At 34.6% G+C, this 22928-nt stretch overlaps 4 protein-coding genes across 5 annotated transcripts; 1 reads left to right on the forward strand and 3 right to left on the reverse strand.

Annotated features, from left to right (window-relative positions):
- The first annotated feature begins 6109 nt into the window (after positions 1–6109).
- On the forward strand, positions 6110–8283 carry LOC108996738 (pentatricopeptide repeat-containing protein At3g60050-like). The gene has a single exon (XM_018972756.2). The coding sequence runs from the start codon at positions 6525–6527 to the stop codon at positions 7983–7985; it is 1461 nt and encodes a 486-aa protein (XP_018828301.1). The 5' UTR covers positions 6110–6524; the 3' UTR covers positions 7986–8283.
- A 1615-nt stretch (positions 8284–9898) lies between these two features.
- Positions 9899–10839, reverse strand: LOC108996742 (heavy metal-associated isoprenylated plant protein 39-like). Of its 2 annotated transcripts, none has more exons than XM_018972762.2 (3): positions 10695–10839; positions 10517–10598; positions 9899–10224 (listed from the first exon to the last, which is right to left on the reverse strand). In XM_018972762.2, the coding sequence occupies exons 1-3, from the start codon at positions 10701–10703 to the stop codon at positions 9983–9985; spliced, it is 333 nt and encodes a 110-aa protein (XP_018828307.1). In that variant the 5' UTR covers positions 10704–10839; the 3' UTR covers positions 9899–9982. The 2 variants fall into 2 exon arrangements, with proteins under 2 accessions (XP_018828307.1, XP_018828308.1); XM_018972763.2 differs by having other exon boundaries at positions 10517–10595; positions 10695–10837.
- A 2038-nt stretch (positions 10840–12877) lies between these two features.
- LOC108996847 (actin-depolymerizing factor 7-like) lies at positions 12878–15071 on the reverse strand. Its single transcript, XM_018972885.2, has 3 exons — positions 14609–15071; positions 13930–14189; positions 12878–13331 (listed from the first exon to the last, which is right to left on the reverse strand). The coding sequence occupies exons 1-3, from the start codon at positions 14609–14611 to the stop codon at positions 13181–13183; spliced, it is 414 nt and encodes a 137-aa protein (XP_018828430.1). The 5' UTR covers positions 14612–15071; the 3' UTR covers positions 12878–13180.
- Positions 15072–15247: 176 nt separating this feature from the next.
- Positions 15248–19483, reverse strand: LOC108996846 (uncharacterized protein C683.02c). The gene is made up of 5 exons (XM_018972884.2): positions 19032–19483; positions 18449–18590; positions 17211–17302; positions 16941–17034; positions 15248–15530 (listed from the first exon to the last, which is right to left on the reverse strand). Exons 1-5 carry the CDS (start codon positions 19338–19340, stop codon positions 15325–15327), a joined length of 843 nt encoding a protein of 280 aa, XP_018828429.1. The 5' UTR covers positions 19341–19483; the 3' UTR covers positions 15248–15324.
- Positions 19484–22928: the final 3445 nt, after the last annotated feature.

Below are 22928 nucleotides of genomic sequence, written 5' to 3' on the forward strand. Positions count from 1 at the left end.
TGGTTTTGACCTGAACAACAAATTATCCTAAGTTTTTCCAGCATTAATGTTCCTATCTACTTAGTGCAAGTAGAGGCGTTTTTGCTTGAATATTTGTATATTTGTATACTTGGCCAATGTCACAAGTGGCCAAGTAAAAATTGGTGATAATTACGTGTGACACTTGGAACCTCATCAGTACTCTTTTGTTTAAATCTGTACACCTCATCCATATTCATTACTTAGTGCAAGTCTGTGAGGGAAGTGTTTTAAATGTCTATGTCATGCTTTGTATTGCACAAAGCATAACACAAATACCTGTGAAGTTTAAATCTAGAAATTAAATGATTCTGTTCACTTGCTCAAATATTTACTAATCTGCTCTTTCACTCAGAAAGAAAGTTTATGCATTGGTAGGGTCTTACCCAATTACTGATTTAAATATCGGCCAATCATCAAAAGGTATTAACATGTTTAGTAGATAGATATCAATTAAGGATCCCATATTCATCTATATATTCTGAAGTCATTCTAACCCATTACACGTTTATGGTGGAAGTCATTGTGTCGAGGGTTTATCAGTTTCAACTATTGATTGTAAGAAAATTTCAGTCACATGCAAGGGTCTAAAAACAGGAATGTATTATCTGGGAAGAAGTATTGCAGCTGATGCAATCAAGTTGTTCTTGTACTGTTCTTCTGGCCGTTTCAACTATTGCGTGTACTTCATTTCTTGTACTGTTCTTCTGGCAGTAACGTGATCCAGAATCAAGCAATATGAAATACAATGACAATAGTGCCAATTCAAGTTCTTGGACGCAGAGGCCATTTTGCTACTGTGGGATGCCATCCAAGCTAAGGATTTCGGGTAAGACTACCAGTTTTGGCAGGAGATTTTACAACTGTCCAAATTATAAAAGCAACAAGTAATGTGAATTTTTTCAATGGATTGATCTTCAAGTGAAACTAAACACATGTTGTAAGATGACGTTAGAGCTAGCTCAAAGAAGGAACGACATCATAAACCAAGAACATATAATGACTGAACAAGCCAAATTTACCACTATGGAGAAAAAGTATAAGAACGTTTTATTATTGTCATGGTCCTGTTTTGTTGTGATTTGGGTTGTGTAATCATTTTGTATCCTAACAACAATTATGGTGTGTTGTAAAAATGGTCATTAGGCCATTTCTATCTTTTGTAGTGTTGTACTTTTGAAATGTAATGATACTTATATTTTAAGAAATGTAATGATGCTTAACTTTATGTATTCCAGAATTTGAAAATTCTTGCTCAATCAATCATTTCCATAACATAGACATAACATTTCCATTAAATCATGAACATAACATTAACTAACATGATCCAGAATCTGAAAAAACAACTCAATTACATTTTCCATAAAATCATGAACATAACATTAACATTAACACGATCCATAACATTTTCATTAACTTGCTCCATATATAACATAACATTAACTTGCTCCATTAATTGAGCCATCACCGTAGTCTTCCAATTCTTCACTCTCATTAACTGTAACATAAAAAAAAAAAAAACAATTACACAACATCTTAAACAGCATCATCACGTTTGAAGCACCAACTTAAACACTAATTTAAACACCAACAACCTCATGTTTGAAGTGACGAATCCAAACTTTGAGATATGCTCCCAGTTGTATTTCCAAGATCCCTACATAAAAGAGAATGAATCATAAAAAAATATTGAAGTAGTGATTAAAACACAAAATATGAAAACACAAATTTTCATTTTATAAACAAACCTCACTGAATGACAGTTATTCTTAGCATGACCCCAAGTTGTTTGAAGCGACGGATCCAAGCTTGAAGTCTTGTTCCCAGTTGTATTTTCAAGATCCTTACATAAAAGATAATAAACCATAACCAATTATTTAAGTAGTGATTAAAAGACAAAAAATTAAAACACAAAGTTCAAAACTTTGTAAATAATCCTCACTTAAGTACAGTTATTTTTAGCATGACCCTCAGTCTTGTAAATGCTACAACGCCTTTTCTTTGTGGTTTGAGTTTCTTTCGAGTTTTTTGCTCTCAGCGATTTTGGTTGGCCTTTTGTTGGCACCTGTAGAGGATCCAACAAAATTTGTGTAAAATTTGATTCAACTTGTGATCTTAACATTTGCGAATCATTCAGTAACATATTTCCACCTTCTACAATTTATTTTCCTTCAATTTCTTTCATCAAGAGCAACTCCTTGTGGACCCTATCTAAGGCAAGAGAGAGATGGTTACATTTATGTATTGATTGTGATCCAAGTTCTGCAATATCGTAGAATTGAATCATCAACTTATTTTTTCTTATGATTGGATCATCTTGTGTCATTACAACTCCATCAGAATTTGGTATGTCAATAATAGCCCGACTCTTAGCATTGATGCTCCATCTCTTTAGAATATAATGATGTGACAACATATCTAATTTTGATTTCCTCCCAAGGACACATAGAATATGCTTACAAAGAATTCCTATAAACTTAAACATATGACATGTACATATTGCCTTCGCTTCTCCACTCTCCAAGGTCACATAATAAATAGATTTATCTTTGTCATTTGGTGCGACTCTGTATATCTTACTTTCACCCTCTTCTTTGTCAATTTTGGTTGATTTGTACCGTTGGCTATTGAATGACTCATCTTGGAAGATCATGAAAGACTTCCTTATATAGACTGAGGCTGCATCTTCTTCAATTTTTCATAACGTTTTCATAATTGCCTGTGTCGATTTTGTTTGCACGTTGTTGTATTTCTCCTTGAAATAACATGCATCTAAAGTTTTCTCGTATTGATATATAAAGTCATTCGCCATCATGCTCGAACGAACATAATTTTTAAAAAATTTATTCATATTTTTGCTTCTTTGAGTTGTTGACATACCGGTACAAAACGTTGTTTGCAAGTAAGCCGGAAGCCACTTATCTCGTTTGTTGTAAAGATTTTGCACCCAATCATTATCTACTAGACCATACTTCACTAATATTGAACTTCATTCGTGCTCGAACTCATCAGTTGTTATTGTCTCATGGATATAATGACGGAACTCGTATTGAAAGTCCGGAAACTTATTATATACATGTGCCAAATGTTCTGAAATTTTTTGTAAAATATGTCATAAACACAACCTATGAGGTGTATTTGGGAGTACCTCACAAATGGCCATCGCCATCGCCTTGTCTTCATAAATAATTATGGTTAAAGGGGCACTCCCAAGCATTGCCTCTTGTCATGTTCTCAATAACCACACATAGAATTCGAATGTTTCATTAACTAACAACGCACAACCAAACATTATAGTTTGATGATGATGGTTAACTTCTGAAAATGGCACAAATGACATTTTATAAATATTTGTCAAGTACGTCGCATCAAAGGTGACAACATCCTCAAAATATTAATATGCCGCCCTTGATCTTGCATCCGTCCAAAAACAACTGTCCATACATTTATTCTCATCAACTTGCATAGAATACACAAACCCAGGTTCTTTACACTGTCGATCAAGGAAGTAGGCATACAACCTTTGTGCATCTTCTTCTTCAAATAATTTCATTCTTTTATTTCTCAAATAATTCTCGACGTCCTTACCAATACATCCAATGTTAAAATCACCATCTGATTTTTTACTCAACACTGACATTATTTTTTTTGTTGATACACCAGACTCATTCAAAGTGAGAATGAGTTTTTTTTGGACACGCGTTACTAGGGGTGTAAGTTGAAACCGGAAAACCGGTCCGGGACCGGTTCTTAGAATGTGAAAACCGGCCGGTTCCGATTTTAGGATTTTTCTGACCAGACCAGACCGGACCGGTTGATAAAAAAAAATATTTATATTATTGTATATATAAGTTTTATACAAAATATTATATATATTAATATATGTAAGTTTTATATATTATGTATAATTATCATTTTTTATGTGAAAGTTTTATATATAATTATATATATTTATATATGAAACAATTTCTTATTATAATTTATAAATTATTACATAAAATGTTAATACTAAATCACTAAAAGTTTATAACTAATACTAATATTAAATATACAGTTTATAACAAATACTAATATATAACTTATAATAAAAGTATAAAATAATATTTTTTTAAATTAGTTTTTTTTATAAACAAATTTATAATGACAAATTGTGAAACTTACATTTTAAAAAAACCGGAAAACAGGGCCGGACCGGACCGGAAACCTGTAAAACCAGAAGTACCAGTTTAGGAGGGTAACCGGTGTGTAATCGGTTTTGAAAAATATAAAACCGGTACATACCGGTTCGGTCATAGATTTTGTCCAAAACCGGACCGGACCGGACCGGTTACACCCCTACGCGTCACTCCTTTATGTCCACGAAACAAACTGGTACTTCTCGGTGTAAGTAGCTCATGATTGTGTTGAACGACAAACTTGAATACTATCCACTTCTCCCAATCCTTTTTTATACGCATCGTTGCTTTACACCCAATCTTTGTCTCAACAGATTCAGAAATTTTTCGTTCTTTTTGTTTCCGACTTTCACGCTGAAATCCCTCCCTTGAGCAAACATACTCTACTAAAATTAGTTTTCTGTCCTCTTTTGATAATTGAGTATGGTTGGTCCTCATTGCAAAATTTTTTCGTCTTACATATGCATTGTAAAATGCTTGAGCGTCTTCTACCTCATCGAACTCCTTCCCAACAAATGGCTCAAAAAGATCACTACAAAAATAGAAATCGTATTTACTCCATCTTCATCTCCCACATTATCTCCATCTTCCACATTCACTCCATTTTTTATATCCACTCCATCTTCCACATTCACTCTATCTCCCACATTTGGCACATGTAGTACATTCATATCACATTGTTGTACTCCAATTTCTGGCCTAATACTATCATCTTCAACTTCTCGACAGTTTCTACTCATCATTATCTCAACTTTGTCACTATCCGAACTTGACAGAAAATCCTTCATTAAAACATAAAACAATGAAAAAAATGATAGAAGTCACTCTAATCATGGGATTTTTGTTGTTGTTGGGAAAAAAAATTAAAAAGAAAGAGAAAGAAAGAAACAATAAAACATTCAGCTGTTCTTGTTTCTTTTCTTTCTTTCAAGATCATGCCATAGCCACAAAAAAAGGCCTTTGCCCATTTAAATTAAAGACAAAATTCAGTTGAAGTTAGCTAATGGTATTTTGCTCAACTGTGAAGGAAAATAAGCTGGAGTGGTTTTGTGTAATACTAGAAACGAGTTTATGCAATGAACTATGAAATTCTGTTAGTTTTGTATGAAAGTCTTAGCCAAACTGATCTGTCATTCTGTTAGTTGTTTCCTCCAAATATCAACTACAACATTGTTAGTATATGGTCTCTCATTAACCTCTTCTTCAATTTTTTCTCTTGCAGGAAGTTATTCTCCTCAATTTATTTAAATGCAAAACATAAAAATACGACTGAAACACAGGAACTCAAACAAAAATTTAATATGATCTTAAAAAGCAAACCATGTGCGGCGACAGGGCTGCAACTGGCTGAAGGGTGCAACAGGCTGGACAGGTGAGACGACTGAAGGGTGCGATGGGCTGAGACGGGTTGCGACGGGCTGTGGAGGTCCAAGTTATGAGCTGGCTGCAACGGCCTGAGACGGGCTTGAGACGAGTTGTGACGGGTTGTAAGGTCCAACGGTGTGGAGTGCAGAGGGGGTTTCGACAGCGTGGTGGGCAATGGGGACTCAGGAGGGAGTGCAGAGGGGCAAAAGAAATTCTATGTATTTGATTTTGCTATCCTATAACGTGGTTCATAAAATTTACATGATAATTATTGACGTATAAGAAAGTCATTTGTTGTCCTAGAAAGCTCGAGAACGGCTTACCCGTTGAGAATAGGGGCTGATGTTGATATCACCTGTGTAAGAGTCATATTACTGACAACAATACTTGGACTGGATGGGTCATAGCAAACCAGTCCAAGCTGATGGGATCGGCCTTGAAGCCCATCTAATATAGGAAGCGGGCGGTCCACGAGGCTTTTAGCTTATTCGGTCGAGCAGTGTCTCCCGAGTAAACCGAGATTGCGGCCTGGCATGTGAAATAGCCCCCAAGTAGCCTTTTCCGGGTTTTCCTTTTCCCCTCCAATTCCCTTGCAAGAAGAGCAACTGCGCTCTCTCCCAAATTAGCTCCGTTTCCCCTCACTCACACTCAGGCCATCAAAGGCTCGGGCGGGACTTTGAGCTAGCTCAGAAAGACTGGATATCGCTCTACCAATTAGTTCAATCCCAGGTAAGTCGTTCGTCTCCTTCACTGACTGGAGTCCTTCTCATCAGTCAAACTCCCGCGCTTACACAAGCGATTTCCAGCGTCAATGAATATCTCATGCGACTTTTCGTTTTAATGGCGTTCCCGAAATTTGATTATACGAATATTTTGCTGCTGCATATGCTAAGAAGTTTCAATCTGTTGGTGGGCTTCTTGGAATTGTTGGGTACTGTCGAGTTTCAGATATAATGGGCATTAGAAATGAACTCTATCTATCTATTTTGTCCAAGAGTTTTCCGCAAAGTATCGTACTTTTTTTGTATTTCTCGGGAATTGTGTGACCACACCTTCGATGGTCATAAGGTTGATGATGGGTTTAGATTAATTGAGGAGCCCTTGAAAGGAATGTGGAGATGTTCAGATTTTGATCCCGTTTCAGATGAAAAGCCCACTGCCAATGAGTATGAAACACGTGCCCGTCATTTATCAGCGAGGCAGGGTTTTTTTTATAATGTAAAGATTGATGCTAGGAGGGTTCTTGAAGTTCTCGAGCAAGATGGTCCCGGATTTGATACGAAATTGGCTCTAAACGAGTTGTCTATAAGGCTTTCAGGGCTTCTCGTGAGGGAAGTTCTGTTGGGAATTTTGAGGAATGTAAATTATGCTAATAAGCTGCGGTCTGCGAAATTAGGGTATAAGTTTTTTGTGTGGTCTGGTCAACAGGAGCATTACAGGCATACTGCGAATTCTTACCATTTAATAATGAAGATATTTGCAGATTGTGAGGAGTTTAAGGCAGTGTGGAGGATGGTTGACGAGATGATTGAAAATGGGTTCCCAACTACAGCTCGAACATTTAACATATTGATATGTACTTTTTGTGGGGCAGGATTGGCAAGGAAAGTTGTGGAGAGGTTCATCAGATCAAAGACATTTAATTATAGGCCATTTAAACATTCATACAATGCAATTCTAGTTTCTCTTCTCACCGTAAACCAGTACAAGTTGATTGAGTGGGTGTATCAACAGATGTTACGTGAGGGTCATTCTCCGGATGTTCTAACTTATAATGTTGTCATGTGTGCAAGGTATAGGTTGGGGAAGTTGGATCAGTTCCATCGACTGCTTGATGAAATGGGTAGAAGTGGATTTTCTCCAGACATTCATACATATAATATCCTTCTTCATGTTCTAGGAAAAGGAGATAAACCGCTTGCAGCTCTTAATCTTTTGAATCACATGAAAGAATTGGGTTTTTACCCAAGTGTTCTTCACTTCACCACATTGATAGATGGACTTAGCCGGGCTGGAAATTTGGATGCCTGCAACTATTTTTTCGGTGAAATGATAAAAAATGGGTGTATGCCAGATGTGGTTTGTTACACTGTGATGATCACGGGATATATTGTGGCTGGGGAGCTTGAAAAAGCTCAGGAAATGTTTGATGAGATGATAATCCAGGGACATCTTCCAAATGTATTCACATACAATTCCATGATTCGTGGGCTTTGTATGGAGGGGAAATTCGAGGATGCATGCTCAATGCTCAAGCAAATGGAATCTAGAGGTTGTAATCCAAATTTCCTTGTGTACAGCACCTTAGTGAGTAATTTGAGAAATGCTGGAAAGCTTTCTGAAGCTCATGAAGTAATAAAACATATGGTGGAGAAGGGGCAGTATGTCCATCTTCTCTCGAAGTTCAAGAAATATAGGAGATGCTAAAGCAGTAAAATATTTAACTGGAGATCATTCTCTTGTAACCTCATACAGACATAACTTATTCATCCAGCGATAATTTTGAAGACACAACAAGATTCTATCTCCTGCATGCAGATATGTCACCAATTCCACCAAAAACACCACGATAATTTCAAGCCAATGCTGAATTTTCCAGTGGCAACAACTATGTCATGATTGGCTGATTCCTGCAATCCTGAAGTAAGCACATGTCTGCGGAGAATTTTGAAATCTGTGATGTAGTTATATTCTGGTTATTGCTTTGCATAAGCATTTTTTCTAACATTTTGCCTTTATGTCCTCAAGGATGCCTAAGTCTAGCTTAATCACTACTTATGTTCTAGGTGATCGCTGAAACAATACTATCTCCAGGCAATTTCCTGGCCGAGTTCTCATCATACATAGTGCTGTACTGCTATTATTTGAGTAGTTTCTCTAGTCCCAAAGATAACAAATGGCTACACAATGTTGGGTAGCCCTCCCCTTCCCCATAGTCATCTGTGAGCTTGATATCTCAGGTTCACATACGGAGTCTTGAACGACCATGCTTTATGATGAACCCCAAGCTTTGGCAGAGATTATTTTTGTTTGTTTGTTTGTTTGTTTAATGTTGCGACTTGTGGAGGTGGGGGTCGTTATCATCATTGTGATTTTTATTACTACTTTGTTGGGTTTTTTGAATTAGATTATTATTGGGATTGAGAATCTGGATAGAAACCTGAGTGGCAAAAGGTTGGGTCTCAAAGGAGGTGTCTTTACTCATTACATATCCGCTACTTTCGGTTATTCCCAGCAAAGCTATCTACACGTTTGCTTTGCTAATATCCTGATCATGGCTTCTTCTTATCTTTGGCTGTGGCGTAGATTTGAGCCTTTGATGGCTTACAACTACAAAATTACAAACAAATATGGCTTAGCTCAGATATTTTGTTAGAATGCTGATTTGCACTGTGAGTGGTACCAACTGGTAGTTTTCAAGTCCCTGTCATCCATTTTTAGCACGCAGTAGCACAACATAAAAGTTGTATAGCCTTTTGTTGCCGACTTTATTTTGACCTTTTCAAGCTGTGCATACAAAAGGCTATAATGCCTGGGGGCATCTTGATAACGAATGACGCATGTGGATGGTCCAACCCATCACCCTAACTGTTCATTTATAGCAGTAAGGGGACTTTGTTGAGGGCAGATGAGAAATATTATGTATACAAGCTGATATGAACTATCTACACACTCCCGACTTGAAGGATTTAATTTTAAACTTCTCATGCAAATTTAATTGCCATATTAGCTACATGAAATGTATGTTTTCCATACTAGCAAGTAAAACTCTGCTCAGAGCACTTATATCTCCGTCTATTGGTGATGACTGCTTTACCAATCAGAGGCTGCATGCCATATTAGTGATAAACAAGCCTGCTTAAACCTGTCACAAAGTTAGTGGAATCCTGCTCTTGTCTGAGTAGTTTATTCAGCAATCAGCGTCAATTCACTATCAAGCCACGCAGCCCCATTTGGTGGCAGCCGCTGAATATGCTCTCAAATTGGATTGGACTTGTGTCAAAAGAATAATATAGCTATTTTTGTATTCATTCAATTCCTTTCTGACGATGGATCTCTTGGCGCATTTAGACTTGTTTGAGCTTCAACATGGATAACCAACTCAAGAAAATTAAGCCAAAACTCCTGCACTCCTTCGTTTCGAAGAAGACAAACCTAGTGTTTTGACAGCCTCAAAACCCGTCTGCAGTAGGTGCATTTTGAAGATGTCTAAAAACCATAGGATTAGAAAAACCACCGGCAAAAATAAAACCCATGAAAGTAGTGTTGAAAAATGAGCAAAAAATTCCCATCTTCTTCATCTATTCGTTCTTTCATTTATGCAGCTTTAAGCAGAGCTTATTAAAAGCAAGCCTCTTATTAATGGGAAAATAGCAATAACAAGAGCACTTAGTAGTATTGATTGAAATTTAGCCTTTTTTTACTTATTTCTTTTCCTCTTTATTTTCTTCCTTCTTCTCTTCTTTCTTCTCTTCCTTCTTCTCTTCTTTCTTTTCTTCTTTCTTCTCTTCCTTCTTCTCTTCTTTCTTCTCTTCTTTAGCCGGCCCAACTGATACTATGTCCACTTTCCCTACTTTCTTCAACTTCTTCACCACTGCCACTGAATCCATTAGCCCTATGACCGTTAACTTCTGATCATTCAGATCTGCCGCAATCGAATCAACCCCTGTTGGTACGAAAATTACCCAAGAAATGAATTGTTTGATACAAGAAAATGCAAAAGCAATCAAATAATTCTGCGTGTATTCTTAAAGAGGTACAAAGTTAGTTCTGGGTTCAGTTCAAGCATTCTTTTCCAGATTGTGAAAAAAAGAAAACACATCTTCTTCGTTTCCCTCCCTCCCTTTTAGTGAAGAAGACATATAAAAACCCATTTGTCTTAGAAGTGACCCAAGAACTCCCTGTTTTTCTTCTCTTTGAAAGGAATGAATTTCTTTGAGAATTCCAAAGATAAATACCAAATATATCGGCTGCAGCTTCTATTGCTTTCTTCTTTGTTTTGTCATCAGTCATGGTCATGACCTTCAACACCACCTTCTGCTACAAATTCCAAAGAGAGAACAACACATAACAAGCACGAAAACTGGAAGCTCAAACCATTATTTGAGAAACATGAAATGAAAGACATTAAAATACCTGGGCCATTTGGAAAGGTAGGAGGAACACAGAAGAGAGAATGAAGCCTAGCCAGCAAATCTTTTCAAAGGGAGAGGTACGAGTCTGTGAGTTTTAAAGGTAGGTTTTTTTGTGAGGCACGCATCCTTCTAGTATAATTGGGTAGCACATGTGACAAATGTTCGCCGTTGTGGTCTATTTTATTCCAGCTGATTGGTTAATTACGCTTGTTTTTCTCAAGGACGGTGCTACTCCCACATAGGGAGGCCACCGAGTAGGTAAAAGAAAAATTTTATTTTTTTAAATTCATTAAATATTTAAAAAAATAAAAATAAAAATAGAAATTCATTTTAAAATCCTTACTTAACAATTAAGTAAAAAAAAAAAAAAATCAATCGATGGCCACCACCTTATCTGAGAAAAGCATTTCCCTTTTCTTATCATCGTATCATTCAAAATTATTTTAGGCAAAAACAAAAAATAAAAGAATTTCTAATAAAACTTATTAAAATCATAGTATCAAAACATAAGTCGTGAATTCGAATCTTGATTCTATACTCTATCTCTATTTAATTAAATATTCTACTTATTAGACCTACTCGTTACGAAAAAACGTTAAGACTTAAGAATATAATATAAATAATAAAATATTCTACATCTTCCGATCAATTTACATTAATCCTATTTATCAATTATTTGATTTTTGTATCATATCTTTGTAACATTAGTAAAAGCTTGTAAATGTTAAGTTATTAGCAATTCACCTGGGAGGGGATCTATCAGTATCTGCATCCTTATCTTTCATTTTTCCTCATGTGGTCGTACGTGGACCAAAGTCGGTTGGTTTAGCCTATTAATATGAGTTGGATTTTTTTGACTTCCTCTTCTTCATCTTCTAATGGCCAACAAAAAAATTAGTTTAGTCTTATTCCATTCATATAAATTCAGGTGTTCATATAATGAAAAATTCTATTATCAAGTTGGATTGTCGGGAGCACACTTAATAATGTATTTTTTTAGCATAATTTAATTTGAAAAATTAATTTTTAAATTTAAATCTTACAAATTAAATTTTACTATTACCTTTTTTTTTAAAAAAAAAAATCACTTGATGTGGATGGTATGTTATATAGTCAAACTTGATAGAATAACTCATCTAAATTTAGACTCACATACATAACATCTTGGAATAAAACAGAAATAACACATTAAAAAGGGGGACCCCTTAGATTCTCCTCCTTTCAAAAAAGCAGCAAGGGACGGCTCTCTTTTTCTCAATAATAAAATTAGTAAAGCTATGCAAGATTTCAAATAAGACCACTATGTCATAGTCAGACATCTACGGGAATCCATATGATCTGCCACACGTAGATTTAGATATCATTTAGATGTTGAGATGATTTAAGTTATTTATAAATAATAATAAATTGAAATAGTGAAGTGAATTTTGTAAAAGTCATATAATATAAGTTTAGATGTGTTTTGATATTAAAATAAATTTAGATATATTTATGAAAAGTTGAAAAAAATTATGAATTTCACGTGTAAAGTGATGTTGAGTTGAAAAAAATTATAGATACACGTATAAAAATGTTTTGAATTGATATGATTTTAATAATTTAAAAATTGAGTATTTAAATATTAAAGTCAGATACAAATTTCAGACAGGCCTAACCATGAATCTTACCAAAAAATAAAGGCTAACAAGTTCATCTCAAACTCGTATAAAAAAAAAATTTGTAACTAACTTGATCAGCTATATTTATAAGTCAATCACTTAAACTTGAATGAAAAAGACATTTTAAAATGTAGTACATCAATCTAGTAGCACAAAAAATATTAAAAAAAAAACTATATATGTCCTTAACATATTATATAAAAGATATTCTATTCATCATTTCCACACACGATATTTTTTTTTCTCTTACTAAATGTGTAATATATGAATAATGAGTAAAAAAATTCAATAAGTTTAAGAAGAATAAAATTAAAAAAAAAAGTATAATATTTAATGTGTAGAATGATGAGTAGCAAAGCTCTATATGAAATTGTTAAATATCAGTCAAATTGATGGCTCGAGCGAGGAACCAAAGTAGATAACGCTTGGCAGTCTTTGTTGAAGATTGAAGAAAAGAGTAGAACAATTACTACACGCACGCCCCAGCGGGTATTATCGCAGCCAGACAAACTAGAAGACAAGAATCTCTCCAAAGCAAAATTGCTCCATTCCATTGGGAATTGTGTATGACCGGAAAACTGAATCTTTACACACATTCTCCTAGCTACATGATCCTTTAAAGGACAAATATAAATTCTCAATGCCTTCAAAGTGAACAAATTGATCACATGAGAATGATGAAGGGATTCTTTTATGGCCATCATCGTCAAAGCATGAGGGTTTATATAATTTGCAGAGAAAAACATAGTGTTTGAATCTTATGGTTTTAAATGCTGTCCATGATGATTATATATAGAATGTAATTGTTAGAAAGGGAAAAATGAGAATATTAAAGAGCTCGGCCTTTTACAATGTCGAGGCTCATTTCACTGGGATCTGTTGCTTGCAATTCGACTTGAATGCCATCCAATTCCCTCTTGAATCTGTCCTTGGAACTGGCATACACCATCTTACTTCTCACTCTTGATGTATCAGGTGACCTGAAAATTGATAAAATGAGAGAGAGACAGAGAGAGAGAGGAGAGAGATGAGTTATGATCCACTGTAATATCTCAGATCGAGTGTGCGTGTCTTTTGTGTTCGTCAGCCAGCCTTCAATGTATAATCAACTTGCATGTATCCTATGACAAGCAGCTAGCTAGCCTTGATCAGACATGAAGCCAAACTTAATTTGGCATCCAATCTCTAGCCTCATTGTGTAATTGCCATTTTGAAAATATTTTCATTACTTTGGGAAGCAAATTCGCTATGATTTATGCTCGAAAGCAGCAGTAAGTGTTACAATTTGAAAAGATCATCCCCTCGGATCTCAAGTTTGTCTCGAGTTTTAGACTAAAAGAGAAATAAACACATGAAGTGGAGTTTAAATAATTTATTAAATATTTAATACCCTCTCCCTTGAGCTCACAAGTTTGAACAAGAACTTGAAAGGATTTTTTTTTTTTTTTTTCTATATTTTCTAATGCCAAGACATTGAAGCTGCTAACTCGAGGATTTAATGGTGGTTATATGCTCAGCTAATATTCTTTATTTCCAAGCATGCATGTAGAGACTTAATTATAAGAGAACATAAATTACCATGCAATGAAAAAAATCTTGCTTTTCTGGCAGTTCTCGGCAGTGATGAAATCAAAATCAAACACGGCATAGCGGCACTCATCGGCAGGCAGAGACTCGGCGAAATCCTCATAGGTTTCATCTGGGTTTCCGAGCTTCTCCACAACAACCGTCTGATTCTCAATCTTGAAAATGATGAAACGGTAGTTCCTCTTCGATTTTAGCTCCAAGAACTTCAGTTTGCATTCATCACTCACAGCCATTCCAGATACCGCATTCGCCTAACCCAAACGTTTTGTTTTTGAAATGAAAATAAACGGAAATACATGAATGATAATAAAGTTGACTGGGATCTGTTTGTTTCTAAGGAAAACAATGCCAAGAAATGCACACCGGCATATGTAAACTTCTTGATTTGGTTGTGTTACCAGAGTTGTAATATATGCCGTATTACGTAATGGGAGGAGTAACAAGGACGTTCCCTACAGCTATTTTCTGGATCTGCGTCGCCTAATTTCTAGGACTCTTCACTGATGGGATGCAGAATATATATACAAGTAAAAATAAAACAAAAAAGGGAAAAGAATGCTAAAGTAAAAATAACACCTGCTATCCCTGAATGGTTTACATGTCTTTCTGATTTCATATCACCCATTATGAGAGAGAGAGAGAGAGAGAGAGAGAGAGAGAGCTAACGTACCATGTTGTCCAGCAATATAACAGACAGAAAGGTTTGCAAAAAGACGAAGAAGAAGAAAACAGAGAAATGGGAGAGCAAAGAAGAGGGAGAGAGATCCTTATTTCTGGGGAGATAATGAGAGTTGAGAAGAAAGCGGAGGAGGAAGAGAAATTTGGGGGAGGAAACAAAGGTTGAAAATTTTCTATGCTTCTATGGCTGATTATGTCCACAACTAACAGTGCACATCGCCACGTTATGATTGGTTCAATATTTTCGGTGAATTAAAAACCCCAAAAGACTCTTCAGAGTTTCTTTGTTCCAAGGCCCTGATAGACTGATCGGAACCATTATATGTGTGTCTCATATTTGGTTTGTTTAGAAACCATGATCATCCAAAGAGGAAAAAAGACAGAAAGAAAGAATAGCAAAACGATCATTTCTTGCAAAGTAAATATGATTGTATACATTTTAAATTGTAATGCTAATTATTTATATATATATATAATATATTTAAACATATTATAAAACCTATATTGGCTTATCTGCAATTGGAACCCAAAATTTGCAGCTTAATTACCAAATATTATATGGCATCCAAAAAGGGATGGCATTAAAATTAGGTGAGAAATGCCAAAATTCCATTAAGAAATATTTAGGGGAAAAGAGGAACTCTAGACTCTCCAATATACTGAATGTTGCAAGCTTCTAGCGAAAGTTGCATCATGGGACAAAATTTATCAACCAACAAAGTTCACGATTTTGGGCTCCTGTTTCTTCTTTGGTTTTACATTACTTTCTTTTGAACCAGAGGCAGAACTAACTTTTGACTCAGAGGACTTATCTTTGTTACCACTATTCGTGCCATCAGTCAAGAAATCATCCTCAATGTCGTCTCCGCTAACAAATTTGGTCACCCGTCCTCTTGGCCTTTCATCCTTAACAACTGTTGAAAATAAGTAGAATACCAGCAGAATAAAGACATCAGAACACCTGGACGACTCTTTCAACCAAACAGAAATGCAGAGGTATACACTTAATTGTTATATAATGAGAAGATAAATAAAATGAAACAAACATAGAAGGGGAAAGGGGAAATGTTTTGCATATCCGCTGAGAATTATCCACAATATATAAAATTTATTCCCAAATTTGGGCCTGCTTGACTGAACTGCATATATTCCCACCATATTTACCTGGGCTAGCCAAGCCCAGGGGCAAAGTTTTTGTTTACAAAGCTTAAAAGTAATGAAATTTGTTGAAGATGAAAGAAGAATAGACAGGAAGATGGGAAGTCTCCCCTCCAAACCCGCTTCAGCCCTCCCCCAAAAATAATAAAAAGAGAACCAACCCCAAGTTAGGATGCAAGAAAAAAATAAAGAAAAAATGTAAAGGAAAACTACGAGACGCAAATAAACCGAACCCCATCAAAGGTATAACTGCTCCTCTCACAACCAAGTTACCAAACCCTAAGCATAGGATATGGCTTATAGATGTTATCTCAACCAAACTGCTCTCTTGCGTCCATTGTACAGCAGCTGTCCAGGCAAAGTAGCCTCCTTTTTTTTTTTTTGGATAAGTAGGCAAAGTAGCCTCTTTAAAGTTGGTATGTTGAATGTTTTAAAGAGGCTACTGAGGCAAAGTAGCCTCTTTAAAACAGACAACATACCAAATAGTATTCTGTGGACGAGATTACCCCAATCCTCTTCTCTAAGCCTTAAAAAATATCTCACCTCCAACAAATGAGGGATTGAAAACCTTCAACACATCTTGTCGTGGGTTCTTGATGAACAATGCTGAATACAACTAAAAAAACCTAGAGCATCCCATGTAATTGAACACTCCTTTTATTTTCAGCAATGAGAAAGAAAATAAGAACAGCATCGCTAAAGGGCCTCATGCAGTACCATAGATAAGCCAAAAGCAAGTTCTCCTATCATTCACCACTCTACAGTCATGAAACCGCCAAATGTATCATAGAAACTTCTTATTCTATCAAAGGACTCAACAACTGAGTCTTATTTATCATTAATTAATTTATACAAGGTTACGATTTATGCAAAGTGTATGTTTCTAGTACTGTAACTTTCCCATCCAAACTTCAATTAGACTCATTTTCTTTGCATAGTCATTCTGGATGCCAATATTTTGGTATATAAAATTCTAAATTTTGAAATATGTGAGGTGTACAACAATCCACAACATATTTGGAGCATGCTTGAGTCATGGTAATGAATGGTTTACCACCATACTTATTTTTAGAATGTCAAGTGACAATAATATAAAATTCTACCTTTGCAATACTGAGAACTCTGAATTAAAAGAAATATTCTAGAATTTTTAATCTTAAACTTACATGTGTTACCAGGTCCACGGGCAGCTACAGAACCTTTGTTTGGACAATCTTTTGCCAAGTGTGTTACCCCTCCGCATATTTTACAAGAACCCCCCTGAAGAAAAAGAGGACAAAACATGGAGAAGCGTCAGATTGAACTTGCAAGGGAAGTGCCAGGACGATTCAGGACACAAATGACATATCTTCCTTATAAATAGCCCCCCTCCCCCAAACAAAAAATGACATTCTGGGTTCTGAAAATCTAAACATCAAGATGGTTTAAACGTAAACCTTCGGATAGATTCCGTGAGTATTTTGAGGACAATTCTTGCTTAAATGTCCGCGTTCATTGCATATGAAGCAATTGGCAAATTTAGTTCCTCCTGAAATGCCAAACAAAGCAATTATGGTTCATAACAAAACAAGGACAGAACATAAGAATCAGACGACTGGGTTAATCAGATTGACTCAACTGCACATGTGATTTTCATCAAAGGAGGACAAAGCCAGCCATGCAACAAGTTTGGGCAAGTAATAGTTAGTGCATTTTATTTGTACATAGCACACTAAGGTATATAAGTAACCTCTCCAAATCATGCATGCAATCCAATAGCATTATAGAAATTTTATGTGGTTCATAGAGCAAATGTCATAGAGATGCAGTTCTTTCTTCCCGTAAAATGATATCTGTTATCAGGCTGTACTGGAATAAAGCATTAATATCATTACAGAACAAAAAAAAAAATCTGACAAAAAGGAAGAGTGACCCAGATTAGAAACTAGATGTACGTTTTAATATCTGTAGAAATTCCATAACACTAAGGGCAGGTTTGGGGCACAAGACAAAACACAAAATTCTCATCTCATCTCATCTTATCATTACACCTTTTTCAAATCCACATACAAAATATAATAAACAATTCAACTTTTTCAAATCTCAATACACCTTTTTCAAATCCCAAAACAATAATAATATTAAAACATAATATTTTAAACTTCAAAACAAAACACAAAATTCTCATCTCACCTCCAAACCTGCCCTAAATTTCCAAACACAGGCAAGTCAAATATCAAGTGATTGTTAGTGTAGTAGGAGAAGAAAAAGTGGCAAAGAAGTTAATCAAGTCGCAGATGCTCCAGCCAAATCTGGTGCAAGTGGTGTCAAACAGTTGTATTTTGATTGGCTAGATATTCTGGGAGAGATGAGGGGTTTGTTGCTGGTTGATGGAGTGGAGTTGCTGTTTTTGAGATTTAAATGATTTTCCCTTGTATAGTGTAGAGAGTGTTCTCTTTTTACTTTCATCAATTATGATGTACTATGGTTTGCTCACTATCTAATACGAGTAGATATATCCAATAAACCCATTTCTGGTCAAAAGCAAAATAATAATAATACTAATAATAAAAGACAATGCAATGTGGAGAATCTCTCTGACAAGCTAACATGATATCTAAATTGATTCAGCAAAGACGTAATCCAAATCATAAGACAAATTGACGTTCCATAAAGCAAACATAAGGTTGTTTACCTTCTCGAAGAGGTTGGGTACAGTTCGCAAGCGAATGTCCACTTTCCCCACAATTATAGCAAAGCTTCTTATCCACCGTCGTACCATTCTTGTTAGGGCAATTCTTGAGACTATGCCCTCGTCTCCGACAAAGCAAACATATCTGAAAGCATCACAGATTCACACGACACAGAAAACCAACACTGTAAGTTCATTTTATACTGTAACAGCCAATTTGCCTTCTCCAATTAAACTTCAATTCCATAAATCCTTTCAAACAACAAAACCAAACCCACATTTTATAATTTCCTTTTTTTTTCTAGGAAAACGCTCATTTTATTCGATCACACACAATCCCGATGATTCAATGCTACCAAAAACCCTCATGAAATTCAATCACAGTAACCCTCCCCCTTTTTAACCTTATTGGAGATAAAAAGAATAAAAAACCCAGGATAATTTCAACCATGTACATACAGGTTCTAGAGTACTTGGAAAGGAAAATCTACAAGATAATCGATATCAAACTAAATTTCTTCAATTAATGAAATGTACAGATATATGAAACCCAACAAAAAAATAGAATTAACGCAGAAAATCAGACCTTGTTCTTTTCCCACTCAGCTTTCTCAGGGCAGAGCTTGGCGATATGGTCCTTCGCCTTGCAAATGAAACAGCTCTCACCAGGCTTCATCCCAGGGACTCTAAGTGGGTGTTTCTTAAAGCCCATTCTAACAGGTTTGTTTGGGTCTCTGGGTGCTTTAGAGTCTGCCTTTTTGCGCTTGAACATGCTATTCTTTTTCTTCTTCTTCTTGTCTGGGTCTTTGGGTGGCGTTGGCTCCGGCTTAGGGAACAAATCCGGGTGAGCTTCTCTGTACTTCTTGCGAGCTAGCCTCTGTCTTTGGCTCACCATTTTTGGACGGACAGCGTGAAGGCTCTAGCAAGAGTAGAAGAGGGATTCAGAGGTAGGAGCCGAGGAGGGAGGCTTTTCTATGTGACGAAACGAGAGGGTTTAACTGTTTAAGCCAGGAGGAGCTGCAATCGGCTATTCTCGAGATCACTATTAGCACGGTATAAATTTATTATTTTTACATTTATTATAGAGTAATTTTATGCATCAGCCTATACTCTCCACATACCATGCATTCAATTTTTTTTTTTAACTCAATACACTAAGTGCATTGAGTGTGTGATAAATAGTAAGTTGATGCAAATATTTTTCCTTTATTATATACTATACGGGCATATACATGAAGAATTATTAAATTGTCTTTGATTCATTGGGAAAGCTCTTGAGATCGTATCATTTCGCTTATTTTAGATTCATTTTTAGGGTCAAATCTTAGTAGAGTGATAAATCACAAATCATGTTTTAAATCGGTCGAATAAGGTACATTTTTTATAGTTAAGAATTAAATATTAAAATAATAATATTACTCATAATTTCAATTCTCTTCATCTGATACAACACGTTAAAATAGTATAGTTTTGGAAGTTTTTCTTGAAAATTACAGCATGTTAAAAGGAAAGCTAAAAGAGTGGCACATGCACTTGTTAGAGAAAATGTGACCATTGCTACTGAGCATTTGGAAATTAAATTAATCTTAATTCATTTCAACTCATCATTACAATTTTTTAAAATTTTAATACAAGATATAATAAACAATTTAAATTTTTCAAATCCAAAAAAAAAATATCAAGTCAATCATTCCCTCTCTATTTCATTAATCAATTGTTAAAAGTATCAAGTCAACACCATTAAATTCTAGACACGTGTGCATCATATTTTAAAAACTAAAAAACACATTATAAACAATATACAAAAAAATTCGTTTAGAAATTAAAAAAAATATTCTAAAATAAAATTTCAATTTAAAATAAATATCATTTGTTTTTTGTTGTATCTTTTATAAAAAGAAAAAAAAAATCGATATCTATATATATGTCTAACAATATTTAAGTAATCATAAAGTATGGATCGCATGATTCTTTCATCTAATCACAAGTTTGTATATTATAAAAAAAAAATGAATGCTTATTTAAATAATTCTAAACACATAAAATAATCAATTATTTATCCAAAAAAAGAGTTTCAATGATCATGTATTTTCTATTAGTTGCTAGATGAAATGAGATTTAATATTTTGCTAGATGCATAACTTGGAATGAAATGATTTGCTATGCATCTAATATTTATAATTGTCTTCTCATAATATAGTCACATTTTTTAATCTTTTGATTTTATTTTCTTATAATTTTTTTTATTGTGTGTATAGAAAGAAATTGTATTATATTGTATATGAGTAGATATTGTAAATATAAAAATATATTGGGATATTGCAAATTTACTTGTACTTAGAAAGAATATTTGAAATAAATAAAATACTTCAAAAATAACATTCAAATGATATAGAAGAAAAAAAAACAGATAAACTGATGTATGATATATTATAAAAATTATTAGTTAAAATATAAAAAAAAATGAATTTTGATGATTTATTATGAATAAAATATACACAAACTATTGGGAGTGCTCTGAGAGTCAGATTTTAACCATAAGTGTAAATGTAATTCCTTTATGGGTTATGGGTTATATTCCTTGCACTTATAATTTAGGAATAAGAACTTGCATATATCTCATATATCTGAATGTTTTTCTTTCTTATAATCAATAAAATTTTGTTTACCAATAAAAATAATAATTTGGAGGTAAGAAATAATCTTCACAAAAAATTAAAAGTTTATAAACTACCTAGCGGGCCTGAGAATATTAAGGGAATTAAGACCGAAGGCCTAGTCTAGAATGAACAAAGTCTCTAACTTGGCCCATGGATAGGCTCTTCTGAACGCAACCTGTAGGAAAGAGTATGCTGCAAGGGATGAGACTCTTCGATCTAGAGGTCCCTCGAGTAGTGTCCAACTCTCGAGTGCTTGTTTGCATAGTGGGCATAATGTACGGGAAATCCTTAATCCTCTAATAGAAAGAATATCGACGGACCACCAAGGATACTAACTAGGAGAAGGAAATTGAAAAACCACGCCGCATTAATAGCACTACTACCCGAGCTACACGCCACATTAATGACGCTGTTACAGAGCCACGTCACATTAAATAATTATGACACATAGAACAGTACAAAGGACACGAACTTCATAGGAGCGCAGACACAATTTGTCCCCCTAGACTTATGGTATAAATAGCAAGTCTTAGGTACGAGAAAACGTCATCTAATCTCTAGACTCTTTCACTTATTTATAAACTTTTAAGAATATTTATTAATTTTGGCATTGAAGACTCACAATCCCAAGACCACCCTCTCTTAGTTGTCTTCTTCTTTGTCTTTTGCAGGCTCGTTTTTGAAGATGCGAGTTATCGAAACTTGACCTAAAGGCGTGCGAAACACAACATTAACACTCTCATTGTACACTTCCCATATCATCTCCCATAATCATGTATTGTATTGCATTCGAGGCCATGGTTGCTTGGTAAGCCAGCATACCAAGATCTATGCACACCTTTTTTGGGTCACCACCAGAGCCATAGATGCCTCGAATGATTGAATATCTCTATGTCAAGGAATCAAAGTGTAAAAGATATAACCATAAAATGCACAACAAAACGTTATGAAATGGGTAGTCAACCATGTAATTGCTTTGGAGATGATATTGTAATCCCTTGTTGCTGGCCTTGGACCCATGGAAAAGACTGCACATCTTAGCTTTGTGAGGAAGGATTCAGACTTCAGAGTGATCTATACGTCTGGTCTCACTTGATTTTTGGGACAAACATTACTTATGTTCTTGTTCATCTCAATTGTTTATCGGTTTTTGTATATTCTTGGGGCCACACTTTTGTGGAGTTGGCTTCAGCTGTACATTTGGTATGGAAGGAATGATAGATATAGATATAGATATAGATTTAGAATATGGAAGTATCGTTACTGCTAAAAAATGAGCCTAAAATAAAGTTTTTTTTTTTTTTTTTTGGTGTTGTAAGGATATCAAATTTGTTCAATTTTATATAGAAACGCGCACCCACCAAGGACTATGCATTTGAGAGCAAAATCACTCTTTTTGAAACTCAAAGGACCGATTGAAGGCTGTGCGAGAATTATCCACTCGACAGTGACGTGAAATGATTTATAAATAATAATAAAATAATTTATAAATAATAATAAAAATATTTTAATGGAGATGTTTTATAAAATTTAAAAGAAAAAAAAAGTTATATAAAAATATTATAAAGTTAAAATAATATTATAAATTTAAAATATTATTAGAATATAATTTTTTGATATAATTTTTATTTTGAGATTTGTAAAAGTTTAATTATTTTTTAATATTTTATTTAAAAATTAAAAAAAATTATAATAATAATTTATGATTAAATAATAATTAAATGAAAATATTTATTATTTAATATTTAGATATTAAGATAAAATTGGATAAGGTTAGACGAGAGATATTTAGATACTAATTATTATGCACTTGAGAGCAAAAT

The sequence above is a fragment of the Juglans regia genome, chromosome 10, assembly GCF_001411555.2.
Source record: "Juglans regia cultivar Chandler chromosome 10, Walnut 2.0, whole genome shotgun sequence".
Taxonomy (NCBI): Eukaryota; Viridiplantae; Streptophyta; class Magnoliopsida; order Fagales; family Juglandaceae; genus Juglans; species Juglans regia.